At 40.9% G+C, this 15787-nt stretch overlaps 1 protein-coding gene across 1 annotated transcript in view; it reads right to left on the bottom strand.

Moving 5' to 3' along the window:
- NPSR1 (neuropeptide S receptor 1) overlaps nt 1-15787 on the bottom strand; it is a 152789-nt gene that overhangs the window by 44387 nt on the left and 92615 nt on the right. The window contains exon 3 of the mRNA XM_008535273.2: nt 6097-6200. Coding sequence (XP_008533495.2) covers nt 6097-6200 — 104 coding nt within the window. The remainder of the gene's footprint in view (nt 1-6096; nt 6201-15787) is intronic.

Genomic DNA, 15787 nt, shown 5'->3' with positions numbered 1-15787 from the left:
TGTCTAGCATCCTTTTATTTCAGCTTGAAGGACTCCCCTTAAAATTTCTTATGGCGAGATGTGCCAGTAACAAATTCTCTCAGTTTTTTTTAATCTGGCAATGTCTTAAGTTCTTCTTTCATTTTGAAGAAGTTTTACTGGATATAGAATTCTCATGTTTTTCTTCTTCTTTCACCACTTTAAATATGTTATCTAATTCTCTATGGGCTTCTGTGCTTTCTCATGAGAAACTAGCCGATGTTGTTGAGGAAAGCTTGTACATGATGAGTTGCTTTCCTCCTGCGTCTTTCAAGATTCTTTCCTTGTCTTTGTCTTCAGAGTTTGATTGTGATGTATTTATGTGTGGATTTCTTTAAGTTTACCCTATTTGGAATTTACTGAACTTCTCAGGTGTGTAGATTAATGTTATTGATTGAATTTGGTAAGTTTTCAGCCATCATTTCTTCAAGTATTATCTCTGCCCCCTTCTCTCTTTCTTCTCTTCCTGGACTCCCAATATGACTGTGTTGGTATACTTGATGGTGCCTTATAGGTCTCTGAGGCTGTGTTAATTTTTCTTCATATTTTTTCTTTCTATTCCTCTGGTCGGATAATTTAAATCAGCTCATTTTTAAGTTTGCTCATTGTCTTTTCCACCTGCTTAAACTTTCTGTTGATCCCCTCTAGTGAAATTTTCATTTCACTTATTGTACTTTTCAACTCTAGAATTTCTATTTGGTTTTGTTTTATACTTTCTACATCTTCTTGTTATTCTCTATTTGCTGAGACATTGTTTTCATACTTTCCCTTAGTTCTTTACACATGGTTCCTTTAGCTTTTTGAACATATTTAAAATATCAGATTTAGAGTCTTTGTCAAGTAAATCTAATGTCTGGGCTTCCTCAGGAACAGTTTCTTTTGATTTTCTTTCCCATGTGATTGGGCCACACTTTCTTGTTTCTTTATGTGTCCTCTATTTTTATCGTTGTTGTTGAAAACTGATGACTCTGGAAATTGAATTTGTATTCCTCTCTAGGATTTGTGCTTGTTGCTGATTTTTATAGTTGTTGTTTGCTTAGTGACTTTTCTGAAAAAATTCTGTAAAGTGTGCATTATTTGTTCTGTGCAGTCACTAAACTCCTCAGCTTAGTGGTTAGCTAATAATGGAAAAGAGATTTTCTTAAATGCCTGGAACCAATATGTTTCCCAGTCATTGCAGAGAGGGTCAGTGTGAATTTTGGGGCATAGTTTTGACATTCAGCCAGGCAGCTGAAAACTCTGTCTTTACCTTCACTTCGTTCTTGCACAAAGCCTCAAGTCAGCCAAAGTTGACAGCTTAGGGCCTTTTCTGTTTTTTTTTTGTTGAGCAGAGGTACAGTCCTCAGTATGGACTTGGTTTTCCAGATTCTCAGGACTACGTCAGAGATTTTCAAAGTCCCTATGAATAGCTCATTTCCAAGCTTATATTTTTAAGCTTAGTTTTTTTTTTTTTTTTTAAGATTTTATTTTTTCCTTTTTCTCCCCAAAGCCCCCCGGTACATAGTTATATATTCTTTGTTGTGGGTCCTTCTAGTTGTGGCATGTGGGACGCTGCCTCAGCGTGGTTTGATGAGCAGTGTCATGTCCGTGCCCAGGATTCGAACCAACGAAACACTGGGCCGCCTGCAGCGGAGCGTGCGAACTTAACCGCTCGGCCACGGGGCCAGCCCCTAAGCTTAGTTTTAAATCTATCTACTGTTTTCTTAAATTGTTATCCAATACCTCAAGCATGTGTGAATTTTATCAGTTGTCTGTAATTGTTTTTGACAAATGCCAGTAGGGAAAAGGCTTTTCACAGTGGGCAAGTCCTGAATCAGCAAAATATAGACAGTCTTGCAAGTGGGATCTTACAGAGAATTACCAGACAAGTCAAATGATGACAATTTCCCAAGAATGAAGCTTTTAAAGAGCTCAAGTCCTCTCCTTCTTTCTCTAATGGCTGCCAGACTATTTGTTTTCACTGTGAATGTGAGCTGTTAATTTTTTTTTCTTTTTCTTCTTCTCCCCAAAGCCCCCCGGTACATACTTGTATATTTTCAGCTGTGGGTCCTGCTAGTTGTGGCATGTGGGATGCCACCTCAGCATGGCCTGATGAACAGTGCCATGTCCACGCTCAGGATCCGAACCAGTGAAACCTTGGCCCACTGAAGCGGAGGACGTGAACTTAAGCACTCAGCCACGGGTCTGGCGCCCAAGATGTTAATTTTTAAGGCTACCGCAAAGCTGAAAACTGGAGAATTAGACTAGTGGAAGCTAAAAGACTCCAAATACCATTTTTCTTACTGAAATTCAGCTATTTTATTGAAAAAAATGCTCCCCTGATTGTTGCAAAATTTTGGTGAATTTCTAGAGTGGTTAAAAATTTGATTCTGACAATTTTTGCTTTCTTGTTGCCTTTATGAAGGATAAAATTATAAGAGTTTCTTATTCTGCCATTTTTGCTATGTCACCAAGATATATTTTAATATAGTATTATCATTGTAAATACTATTGGAAGAAATATTACTGATATGAATAATTCTGGATCAAGAAGACATTTTAAAGTTAACAATTAGAAAAAAAAACAGATTACAACATATTCTCGATAAACATCAGTGTGGCAGTCAGCCTTTGAGATATCCCCAGTGGTCCTTGTCTCCTGGTTTTACTCTCTTTTGTGGTTCCCTTCTCCCTATACTGAGACAGCACTGATTTGTGTGACCAATAGAATAATGTGTAGGTGATGGTGTCTGACTTCTTAGGCTAGTTCATAAAATATGTTCCTACTTCCACCTTGGTCTCTTGGATAGCTTGTTCTTGGGAAATCTGGTTGCTATGTTGTGAGGAGCTGTGGAAAAGTCCCTGTGAGGAAGAATGAGTGCTCTGCCAAAAGCCAGCACTAATTTGCCAGCTATGTGAGTGAACCACCTTGAAAGTGATTGTCCAGCCCTGGTCAGAATTTCTAATGACTGTAGTCCTAGGCAACTCCTAACTAAGCTTATAATAAGCCTTTAGCTAGATCTGCCAGACCCAACTGTTGCCAAATGCTTGGCTAATAGAAACTGTGAGATAATAAAAGTTTATTGTTTCAAGCCACTAGATTTTGGTATGATTTGTTTCTCAGCAATTGATACAATAAGCAATTGAAAACATTTATCTACAAAGAAGCAAAAATCCTCAAGAAGAAATTAAAATATGTTTTCAAAAATTACCCCTGAGAAAATAGCACCCCCGAGAGTAATAGGGGCTCTTTTACGTCTACCAAACTTTCAAGGTTATGTTCAGAGCGCAAAAGAAGATTGCAGTTGTAACAACTCTCTGCTCATTTTCTGAAGATTAACTCCATTATCAAGATCTGAAAATGATCGAACAAATGAAAATCATAATCTCGCTTATGAATATGGATGCAAAGATTCTAAAAAATCCTACAAAGAAATGGAATATAGCAGGATAAAGTTTTCCAGAAACGCATTATGTGTCCATAAAGCTACAATAATTTAGACCTAAAGTACTGGCATCAAAATAGAAATATATTAATGGAAAATAATTTTAAGAACTCAGAAACAGAACACATTACTCCTAATAGCAGTTATGAAATAGTCTATTCTTTCCATACTTAGTTGAAATGTTTTAATCTATATTATATATGTATATACTATATTAATCATATAATATATGCATATGTTGTATGTGTAATACTTTACACTATATATATATATATATTATATTGAAGCATATTCTTATATTGAAGCAAAGCGTAACTATGTTTAATCCAAAAATAAATCTTAGCAATAACTCAGAAAATAACAAGTATCCTAGCTGTAAAATAATTGAAAACAGATAACAGGCAATTTAGAGGAGAAGAAATTCAAATGCCAATAGATATTTTTAAAGACCGAATTTAGGTGGTAATACATGAAATGCAAGTTTAAACAACCAGAGACAATACTTATTTTTAACAAACTGCCAAAGTTTTTCAAAAAGAATAGTAGCCAGTGTTAGGTTAGTTTGAGGGGGAAAAAGGCAAAAAAAAAACCCAATTTGACATGTTTTCTGGACATTATTTAGGCACTGCTATGTATGGTCTAAAAGTTTGTTTCCCCCATTTTTATATGTTGGAATCTTAATACCCAGCATGATGATGAGTGGGGTCTTTGGTAGATGGTTATGTCATGAGAGTGGAGTCCTCGTGAATGGGATTAGTGCCCATATAAAAGAGCAAAGGAGGCCTGACAGAGCTCCCTAGACCATTCTGTCATCTGAGGATGCAAAGAGAAGTCTGAGACCCAGAAGAGGGCCTTCCTCTGACCACGCTGGCATCCTGATCTTGGACTACCAGCCTCCAGAGCTGTGAGAAATAAGTGTTTGCTGTTTATAAGCCACTTACTCTCTGGTATTTTCTTTCTCTGCTTTATATCTTCATTCTCTCAAGCAGGAAGAAAAGAAATGAGTTACAAGGGAATTTGTGTTTATCAGTCTCTGGTAACCACTGTCCGTGGGGGCTGCTGCTCCAGCCTTTCCAGACTGTTCATCAAGAGGGAAGGTGGGGCCAGCCTGGAGTCAGAGCGGTTAAGTTTGTACTCTCCTCTTCAGCGGTCTGGGGCTTGTGCGTTCGGATCCTGGACGCAGACGTAGCACTGCTTATCAAGCCACGCTGGGGTGGCATCCCACAAAAATGAAGAAGATGGGTGCAGATGTTAGCTCAGGGCCAATCTTCCTTAGCAATAAGAGGGTTGGTGGTGGATGTTAGATCAAGGCTAATCTTCCTAAAAAAAAAATACAGGGCATCCAGGGAGAGAGGCCTCTGCCTGCAGTGGCCTGGGGCAGGGTAGGAGGCACAAGGAGAATAGCAGGAAAGCTCATTTAAATTCTGAAGATCTGAGTAAACATTTGTTAGTTGGCAATAAACGGGCTCCAGTGGGGACCTTCTTATCTTCGTGTTTATCTGTCCTTTTCTCATGCACAGTCACTTACAGTGGCATTTGTAGATATGAACAAAGTATTGACCAAAAATGAGTAAGAAGAAGTGGTTCAGACTCAGCTGAATAGGGCAAGCCTAGGGCACGGGAATCCGGCTATCCTATTGACTAAGCTCTTTTCTAGCAGTTCTCTATCCAGACTAATCCTTGCACAGCTTCACGTTCATTCCTAATGAGACTGTTTCCACCTCCACCCACTTCTTCCCATTCAGGGAGCTCTGAACACAAAGGTACCCTGGGGTTGCCCTGTGAGGCTGCTCATCCTCCCCAGGACGAGACACTGCTCTTTTGGACATCCTGCTTCTGCAGGATATTAAGCACCATCCCCACTGGGCAGAGACAGTAATCCAACAGCATCATGTTTGAGAGCTGTGCTTTTCAGCAGGCTCTGGAGCATTTTTTGAAGCCAGCTTGAGAGCCCTTTTAAAATGGGCTTAGGATAGCATCTCCCTGTGTAAAAGTGTCTTTCACACGACTTCATCTAATTTTTCCTTTGCCTAGTAATAGGAAAATTTCTCTCAATTCTTTTCTTTCTCTTCCCTACCTACTTCCTGGCCCCCACTACAACTTAAAGCCCAGGAGCTCTCAAAATTTCCTGTGTGAAGAGTCAACATGCAGAATCAGCAAGCAAAACGTCTTGATTCTCAGGACCTATCTCAGGAGATCTGAAGTAAGTCCAGGAATTAGCATTTTTTAATAAGAATTCAGAGAATTGTCATGTGGGAGTCCTCAGCTCATATTCTGAGAGCACTATTTTAGCCTTTGCTGCTCAAATTTGATGAGTTATCAGTGATTGTATAATATTCTGTGATATTTTTGTTATAGCAGCCTGAATGGATTAAGACAGCCACAATATGTCAAATGTCTTAATGTTAACCCAGAAATTTTACTTAATCCTTCAATATGAACATTTATGTTATTATTGCTTATTTGTGTTTTCTTTATATATGTATTACTTTTAGCAAAAGACATTAAAAAATCTTACAAATTTTGTTTGTCCTTTCTACTAGGAGGAAGTGAGCAGTTTGCTGCATAGATGTTATATCATTTTTCTTAGGAAGAATCCATGAGTTAATTTTGGTGTCAGTTTGTCTCATCACCTTTGGAAGGTGCTACATACCTGCAAATAGCGGACCACTCGGCAAACCAGATCAGGGGCCATGAAGTCTCCAGTGAATCGCCAGATGATATCGGTCAAGATGTTGACCAGTCCTGTGAAAGAGTCTAACAAAAACACGCAAGTGGTTAATTTCAGTCTTTTCCAGATTTGCAGCTTTGCCATAGCAGAAATGAATTTCTGGGGAAATGTTTTTTCAGATTTATCAGATGGCCATTGAGGAAAAGTAAGGCAAGGCAGGACTTGTTTGACTTTTATGACTGGAGCCTCATTACCACTCAGATGTAGCCACCTAGGAAGGATTTTGATAACGACTAAAGGAAAATCATACTAATCATAGAGTGGACCTTTCAAGTCACAGAAGAGGAGTTTTAAGGGGATTTAGACCTGTACTAAAACAAGGACTGTGTGAATTTCAATAAAGGACAAAATAGAGAACAAGAAAATATGTGTCTTTGAGAATAATTCCTCAAATTCCACTTTCTGCACGCATTGTTTTACAACTTGAATCTCTAGTTACCTCTCTACCACCGAATTCCAATCCTCCCGCCCCCAGGATCCTCTGCTTTCTTCTCCTTTCCCCTTTCAACATCTGCCCTTGGAAAAAGTCAACTGCATGAGCTATCATTTTAATTAACTTAGTTGGTTAAACCACAGAGGAACTGAGGTCAAGATCTGAGACCAAGATCAGAGACTATGAGCTCCTATGATCCTCTTTACTTAATTCTATAGTTACAGACTATGTAAGTTGTACAGAGGTCTATAGCAGAAATGGTAAAATATGTTATATGTCTAGAAGCTTCCTCTCACCCTTCCAATGCAAATATTACAATTGATCATGTGATCCAGAATCTTTCTCAAAACAGTGTTGTAGGGGTTCTCTGCTGATTGATGGATAGGACTGAACCTTAAGGCTGGATAGCAAGAATTCATTGATTTGGGTCACTTTCTTGGGACATGGGATATAGCGCTCTGTCAAGGACCTGAGAGGCAGGGAAAACTCATTGCTAGGGTAGCTGTTAGAAGGCTGGAGAGAGTGATGGTCCTTCACAGACAAAATGGAAATGCCTGAGTTGCCCTAGCAAGCAGTAGAGAAAAGAATAAAAAGTCCGAGGGAAGTGGTCATATTGTATTGGATAAATTATGTGAAGCCAGAAGAACAATTAGAGAATTATCTTCCATGGAAAGGCTCAGAAGACACATTATTCATCAAGGACACCAGGAATGCACTGGTGAGAGGGGCACCAGCATTAGGCAGAAGCTCAGTGGTGACTCCTATCTGCAGGCCAGGGTGAATGGTAGGAGAGGTGGTCATGGAGCCAGCTCTTGTAGCACTATTGTTAGTATGTACTGTACAGATTCTCCTATTCTTTTCCCAAAGAGACCTATGGCCATTTATTTAGGAGACTGTACACCGGGGAAGAAAGAATATCTAAACATTTTGAGGACTATGAGGCACAAAGTCTACGTTGATATGATACCTAGATGCTGAAGCGTCATTACGGCTGCACTATAAGAGTGGAATCTTATAGGACCAGGTGATAATTAGAATCCTGGCTGCAATGGAATGGTCCGCTAGATCTGTAGGCCTTCCGCTGGTCGTTTCTCTAGTCTGTGAATGTCTGATTGGGATTAATATCTTTGGCAGTTGTAATAACTCCATACTGGTTTCCTCATTACAGTGAGGAAGGCCAAGTGGAAGTCCTCAATTTACCAGTTTTGTCCCTGCAGAAACTGGCTGGATCTTGGAAAATGACTGTAGACTGCCAGAAGCTCAAAGAAGTAGTAGCCCTAATTGCAGCAGCCGTACCAGGTGTGGTATCTTTGCTAGAGTACATTAATATGGCCTCAGGTACATGACATGCAGATATTGATTTGGCAAAAGTGTTTTTTTTTTTTTTTTTTAATCTGACCCGAAAAGATTAGAAAGAGTTTGCATTTACATGAAAAAGACAACAATATTCCTTTACTGTTTTGCTCAGGTCTGTGTTAACTCTCCCATCCTCTGTCATAATAAGGACTGAGGAGGCCTGGACTATCTGGACATTCTTCAGAACATCCCATTGATCCATTCACATTGATAACATCATGTTATTGGGCAGGACAAGAGTTGTCTAGTATGTTAGAGGCCCTGATAAGACACATGTACACTGGAGGGTGGGGGATAAACCCTGTGAAAATTATGGGATGTGCCACATCAGTAAAGTTTCAGTGGTCCAGTAGTGAGGAACAGCTAGAATACTCTTCTCCCCAAAGCAAAAGAGAAATTGCTGCGTTTCAGGCCCCTATCTCAAGAAAGGAAGCACAATACCTGGTGGGCCTCTTTGAGTTTTGGAGGCCCCACATTCCAAATCTAGGAATATTGCTCTGGCTCATATACTGAATGACATGGAAGTTTGATGGCCTTGAGTGGGCCTGGAGCAGGGGAGGAGGCTCTGCAACACATGCGGGAAGACCATTTATTGGTCAACATGAGGGATACTATTTATTGTGGCCAATCCAGCTACTGCTGTCTTTGAACGTCCAACTTGCCAACAATGGAGACCAACACTGAGCCCCAGTGTGGTACTATTTCTCGAGAAGACCTGATTACTTTGTGACAAGTCGAGTACATTGGGCCCCTTCCATCCTGCAAGGGATAGGTGTCCTTCCTCTCAGAGATTTACCTATTCTGGTTATGAACTTGTCTTCCCTGACCTCTGAGCTGTAGTCAACACCACTCACCACCCTCTAGACAATTTCAGATTGCCCACTAGGAATGGAATCCCATACAACATAGTATCTGATCAGGGGACTCACTGCATAGTGAAGGGGGCGTAGGATTGAACCCATGATCGTGAAATCCACTGTTTACATCACATAGTGCACCACCCATAAGTAGCTGTTGTCCTAGAGCACTGGATTGGACTATTGAAGGCACAGACGAAGTGCTAGCTTAATGGCAATACTTGAAAGGATGGAGTGCTATCCTTTCAAATGTTGCATATGCATTAAATCAGAGGCCTCTTTATAGTAACACGTCATTCACAGGAGGTATACATAGGTTTGAGAATCAAAGGGTAGAAGCAGGAATAGCCTCACTTAACATCACTCCCAGTCACCACCCCCCGGGGAGTTTTGTGTACCTCTGTGCTCTTCAGGCTGGCGATCTTAGTCTCAAAAGGAAGTGCGATCATGCCAGGGGACATAGCAAGGATCCCTTGGAACTAAAAGCTATGGCTGTCATAAGGGCACTTTGGACTCCTTGTGTCTGGGAACCAGCAGGCAAGGAGAGTCACCAGTTTTGCAAGAGTAAATGGCTGTGATCAGCAGATGGAGGGAGAACTGTGTCTACGCAATGAGGGAAAGGAAGGTATGGGTGGAACACAGGTAAGCTACTTGAAACTCTGAAGTTAAGATTGACTGCAGACAATCAGTGGATGCGGCCAGGGATGCTAAGCATTCTGCAGCAGGCTCTCAATGGAGTTGTGCAGATTATTCATGCTCTAGGGTGCCATGCCTTGTTGTGGTAGGAGGGTGAGTGGGGGCTGAATTTGAGTTGTCATTATTGTCATGAAGATATGCACCCTGGCTTTGGGTTGTGCAAAGACACGCGAATGTCAGCTACATCCTGGATGACACATGGACTGTACCCTTTAATAAATTGTTCGGATCAAAATTTCAATCGTGGCTTTGTTGAGAAACACTGCTAGGCTTTATGGGAGAGAGTTTGTGGTTTTGTGCAATTCTACTCAGACAGAGGATTGGGCAGAACCTTACTCAGAAATTAAGAATATGCACTCAGCTAGATGTAGGCTCTCAGAAAACTGAACAGCTGAAAAAAAAAGAAACTCCAACTTTGGGGATGAAGCTAGGACATTCACAATTCCATTTCCAATGATTGGTTTTTATTGCTGGGTTTCTGCTAAAGAGAAATAGCAAAAACTGAAAATCATGCTGTCGTTTGGTTAATTCCTTTTGTGAACACTGGAAAATGAGGTTTGTTAATATTGGAACAGAAGGAGCCCAGCTTCTTGAGCAGAGTATGGAATGTAGTAGGTCCTCAGCACATATTTGTCAAAAGAATTGTTACTGTAGTTTGAAAAAGTCACCATGGCTTTTTTTTTTTTTTTAATTTTGGAATAATTAAAGACTCACAAGAAGTTGCAAAAATAGAGAAGTTTCATGTACCCATCACCCAACTCCCCTCAATGTTAATATCTTATGAAGCTAGAGCTGGTTCTGTGCTTTAAAGGAGAATTACTACTCTTAATTCAGGCTTCTGTACAACATTGGGCATGAACTTAAGGGATGTTATTAAGCAGTTATTATATCCTTGGCAAGATTCTAAGTATTTAAAGTATCTAAAGATTTTTTAATCTCGCAAAAAACTACAAGATAAGTTCCCCGTTTTATGGATGAGTAAAATAAGTGAAGTTAGAACATTTTCCTCAGATTTCGTAGCAAGTTAGAGGTGAACCCGGGCTTGTAACCCAGACTCTTCGATGCCAGTGTCTGTATCTTCCCTTCCTTCCTTCTTTTCTTTTTCTCTTTCTTCCCTCGTTCATTCCCTACTTCCTTCTTTCCTTCTTTCATATCTTCTTACTTTTCTTTCTAATTCTTGTTATATCTGTTCTCTTTTACTCCCCAGACTAGTGTGCAGGAAAGAGTCCCTGTCTTCTTCCCTTGAGCTTATTCCTGGCCTGGCTCCCTTTTATTTATAGGGCTGCTCACCCACAGAAGTTTCTTTTATTCCTCTAGAGAAACTGGGGAGGCAAAGCTTCCCTTTCTAAATCTTCACTGTTAGCAGGATAAGGCCTTAGCCTCCTGGTTTAGCAGAAAGGCCTTCCATGATCTGGCCTTGCCTCCCTCTTGCCGAGGCCCCATCCAGCATTTTTATATTGAACATCATATTCATCACACATTTGTATTGTCAGATATACGTTTCCTCTGCTTGGAATGGCCTCCCTCCATGTATTAGCCTATTGAATTATTTGCTTTCAATATCTAGGTGACATGTCCCCTTCTCCAGAAGCTTTCCTTGACCATTCACACGTTACGGTCCACCCCAAAACAGTAGGTGGCCCTCCCAGTTTTATGTCTGTCTGTCCCTTCCTTTTTGTTTCTCTATAGGTAACAACAATGAGAAGCGTTGGTAAGTGCATGGGAACTACAAGAAAAGTTTCAAAAGACTGAAGAAGAGAAATCTCGTGACAGTTCTGGACAGTTGGAGAAGTTCTAACTGAAACGTCAGACTTGAGCAGGGCCTTGAGATTTGTGGGTAGTGACCTGATCAAATAGGGATTTCCTGAAGCTTTTCACAGCGGGAATGAACTGGATGAATGAGTGGAATGGACATTGGAGCTGCTTGGGTATTCAAGTAAAATATCTCATTAAAAATAATGGGAAAAAACTAAACTTATGTTTCTTCAGATCTAAGTGGCTATATGAACAATTAGAATGCACTCCTGCAAGATTTCTTTTTTCCCCTGGAGCTCAATCTTAAATAAGCCCATGTCTTGCAGTAGACTATTAATGGAACTGTGCCACCGCATTTGTTATTTGCTATTAAGCAAACGATGCAGTATCTGATAAGTAAAAAGCCATTTAGTTACCTAAGTAATTGAGTACATTGCAAATAAGCCTTTCCTAAATGGTAATTAACAGAAGCTTGGGAACAAAGGGTATACTTTAAAGGCTTAATCACGTCCATGTATTACTCCTGCTTTTTAAAATTTGTCCGATGAAAGATCCTAGGAAACTGTTATACTCAGAAAAGCCAAAACAGGCTCACAGCAGGCTTTATCGTTCCGTCAACAGTTTCTTGCAACCATGAACGTGGGTTCCCAGTTGAAGCATGAATATGGGTGGAGTGGGGAGAAATCAAGAATGAGGTGACGCCTGAGCTGAACCCTAAAGCGTCAGTAAGGATAGGTCAGGTGGAAAGCAAGAGAAAGACATTGATTCAAGGGACAGAAGACAGCATGAACAAGTTATGAAGTTGAGCAAAAGTGAGATGAGAAACGAAACGGCTTGTGTACATGAAACAACACCAGTTTGCTGTTGCAACCGCCTAGAACAGGAGCTTGAAAGTGGCAAGAAACAGGGCTAGAGAGACAAGAATCTAGACCTTTCAGGGTCTCTCATGCCAAAAAGGAGCTTGCGCGTTTTCCTATATACTGTGGAAGCTATTGAATGTTTATATATTCAAATGTGTTTTAAATAGATTTCTTTAGCCACTGTTGAGGGGACCAATTTGGTAGGTCCAATACTGGAATTACCACTATATCTGTTAGGGAACTGTGCAGAAGTTCAAGAAGGAGATGATTAGGACCGAGTGCATGTCAAATAGGAGTAGGGATATAGAGACGGACGCAGATTTGAGATATACTTTCTAAGGTAAAACAGGGAGGATTTGGTGACTGAGTATTCGTACTTTAAGTGTGAGACAGAGGGAGAAGTCTACAATGTATTATGGCTTCCTGGCTGGGGTTCCTGGTAGATGGTGGTGCCTCCTGAGAATACAGGAGGTTAAGCTTATTATATTGGAGTTTGTTTCCAGTTTTTGGCTGTTCCAAATAAAGCCGACATAAACATTCATGTATAAGATTTTGTGTGAACATCAGCTTTCATCCTCCTAGAGTAAAAACCCAGGAGGAGGATTGTCAGGCCACAGGGTAAGTATATGTTTAACTTCGTTAGAAACTGCCCAACAGTTTTCCAGAGTTGCTGCACCACTGCGATTCCCACCAAAAATGTGCGAGAGATGCAGTGCTGCTGTGTCCTTGCCAGCACTTGGTATGGTCAGTATGTTTTTTCTTAGTCATTTGACTAGGTGTGTACTGGTCTCTCATCATGGCTTCAACTTGCATTTCCCTAACGGTTAATGATGTTAGTTATCCTCAGCCCCCTACAGCCTTCAGAGTCCTCTTTGGATGCTTTATTAGGGTGGGAGCTGGGTGCTGGAGGGTTTTAATGCCCCACCCGCTGCCTTGAATTGCGTCTGTATTCCTATAACATGCTACTGCCTGTTGCTCAGTGCTTGCTAAGCTGATGGTTGTACGGCTCTGTTTTGTCCTGGCTCAGCCTCAGTCTTACATAGACCTGTGTGCTTGGCCCTTGGGGGTGGGGCATTCTCAGGGTTCCCATACCTCTTCATGGCAATGGAACTCCTGTCTGTATCTGTTGTGGGTCTCGTGTGTGAGAGAGTTTCATGCCCTTCCCCAGTGGTAGGAGACTTCTAATGGTATCAGTATGGTATCCTGGGCCAGCCACTTTATGCCTCCATCCCCAAGAGTTGAGAGGTTTTTACTGTTTGTTTCTGTGCCTTTCCCTGTGCTCTGGGGAACACTATTTGGTCTCACAGCGGCCTAAGGTTTTTGTTGAGAGATGTGACTGGGTAGGAGGGCGGGGTTTCATGCCTTTCCTGCAGGCATGGCCTAAAGCTTCCTTGCGTATCCAAACGTAGTCTCTGCAACAACTGCTCAACTCTGCCATTGTAGTGTGGAAGGAGCCGTAGACAATCCTTAACTGAATGGGCATGGCTGTCTCCCAATAAAACTTTATTTATAAAAATAAACTTCAGGCTGCAGGCTGTAGTTTGCCAAGCCCTGGTCTACAAAATAAACTCCAAATGCCCTATTGTGACGTTTGGAGCTCTCCCGCTTCCTTCTTCAGTCTGATCTTTTTTCATCCCATCTTAAATTCGTTCTATAAGAGAAACTCTCTCAACATCAGTGTTGACACATCAATACTGACAGTTGGCTAACTGACCAAAATGTTGGTTAAAGAAAGGAAGCACACAAACACACACACACACAAACCTACCTTAAAACATTTTAATATAAAACACTAATATGCATTTAGTTTTCATTTCTTTAATGTAGGGCCAAGATTTTTATTTGATTGTATTCATCATCTTTTTTTTGTGCGTAAAACACATCCATAATGCATCTTTCATGATTTCCAGTTTTGGTTTCTTTAAATTGGAGTGAGAACTTGAGATACTAGCAAAGCAATTTGGGGCAGAATCTCATTGTAGGGATTTTTATAATCCTCCTTCATTCTTTTATAGTTGCATTCCTTGAGCTTAATTCTATTGCAGCTTTTTTTAATTACTCAGTAAAAAAAAAATATCGAGCCTTTCCAAAGTATCCAATTTAATTTTCACAGAAACAACAATTCTTTAATATTAGTTAAATTATACAATTTCAATAATGAGTTCGACCAGTGTAAACTGGTTGGGGAACAAACACCTCTGACTCCTAAAACCCAAGAGATGGGAGAAGAAATGGACAGGCTCACTGGGGGCTGCCCTGCGAGTCATGGGTATTCAGTTAATGAGGCTGTTTTGCACAAAGAATGGAGAGGGTTGGTTAATTCAGTGAGGTGCTTAAGAAGATGTGGCTGTGAGAGCTTCTATTGGGAACTCCTTACTGTTCCATGAGCTTCCCCAGCTGTTCCCTCTGCCAGCTCCTTTGTTTATGTTGCTCCCTTGACTTGGGAGGTTCCTTATGCACCTCTACAGGAAGGACATCTCCTAACTCCCTCTAGGTTAATTCCAGTTTACTTCCTTATGAAGCCTTTCCTGACTACTGAGATTGGCTGATTCTCTCCTCTGGGCCTCTCTCTGCCCTTCCCTCAAAGTACCTATAACACATGAATGCATATATTTTTTGTATTTCTCTCTAATTCCACTACAATATGTGAGAATAGAGATTATTTCTTATTCATCCTCATATCTCCAGCCCCTAATTTTGTCTTGTTATATTTTAAGAGCTTAGTAACTTTCCATTAAATAAACAACTACATTATTACTGCTCTTGCTTGATTGGCTGGCTGCAGCAAGGGTGGTTTCACAGAGCAGACTGAGACACATTAACCATCTCCTTCACTGTGGATTAAGATAATGACTACAGAATCGAGATGCTAGACGGAGGAACATGATTAGAAATTTTTATCCTCAAGTAGACTTCTGAAAGAGCTGTCTGGGGTGGCCCAGTGGCGCAGCAGTTAAGTGCGCATGCTCTGCTTCTTGGCGGCCCCGGGATCGCCGGTTTGGATCCCAGGTGTGGACATGGCAAAAGCCATGCTGTGGTAGGCGTCCCATGTATAAAGTAGAGGAAGATGAGCACGGATGTTAGCTTAGGGCCAGTCTTCCTCAGCAAAAAGGGGACGATCAGCAGTAGTTAGCTCAGGGCTATCCTTCCCTCCCCAAAAAAGTAAAAGAGCTGTCTGGATTGTAAGATCTCTGCTCCTGATTGGTGGGGGCTGTGACTTACTCATGCTTATAGTCTCATCCCTTTTTATATTGTCTTACAAGACATTCAGTGCTTGCTAGATAAGGAGGAAATGGCTATTAAATAGATTTGCAAACTTGTTGAAAATGCAAGTCCGCCCGTGTAGGATTCAGCCTGCATAGAGAGCAAGTTGAAGCACTATTCCTTCTTGCTTTCAGCTGATGTTTGAACTTTTCCATGCAGAGCAGAACTATAGGAATCCTGAACGCCTAGTAAGCTGACTAACGCTTTTTTTTGGCAAGTGAGGAGCACAAGAACATTTGTTGCACTGGATGAAAGGTGGTGTGGTTTTCCTGGAGGGACACTGGTAACAATGTCAACTCTGACTCTCCAGGGTGTGCAATGCTTCCAGCTCAACTCAATGTCTTTAGTGTTGTTGTTTGTTTTGTTTTTAAAAGCAAGGGAGAGGATAATAG

This window comes from Equus przewalskii, chromosome 4 (assembly GCF_037783145.1).
Source record: "Equus przewalskii isolate Varuska chromosome 4, EquPr2, whole genome shotgun sequence".
NCBI lineage: Eukaryota > Metazoa > Chordata > Mammalia > Perissodactyla > Equidae > Equus > Equus przewalskii.
This window is presented reverse-complemented; position numbering and strand designations above follow the sequence as displayed.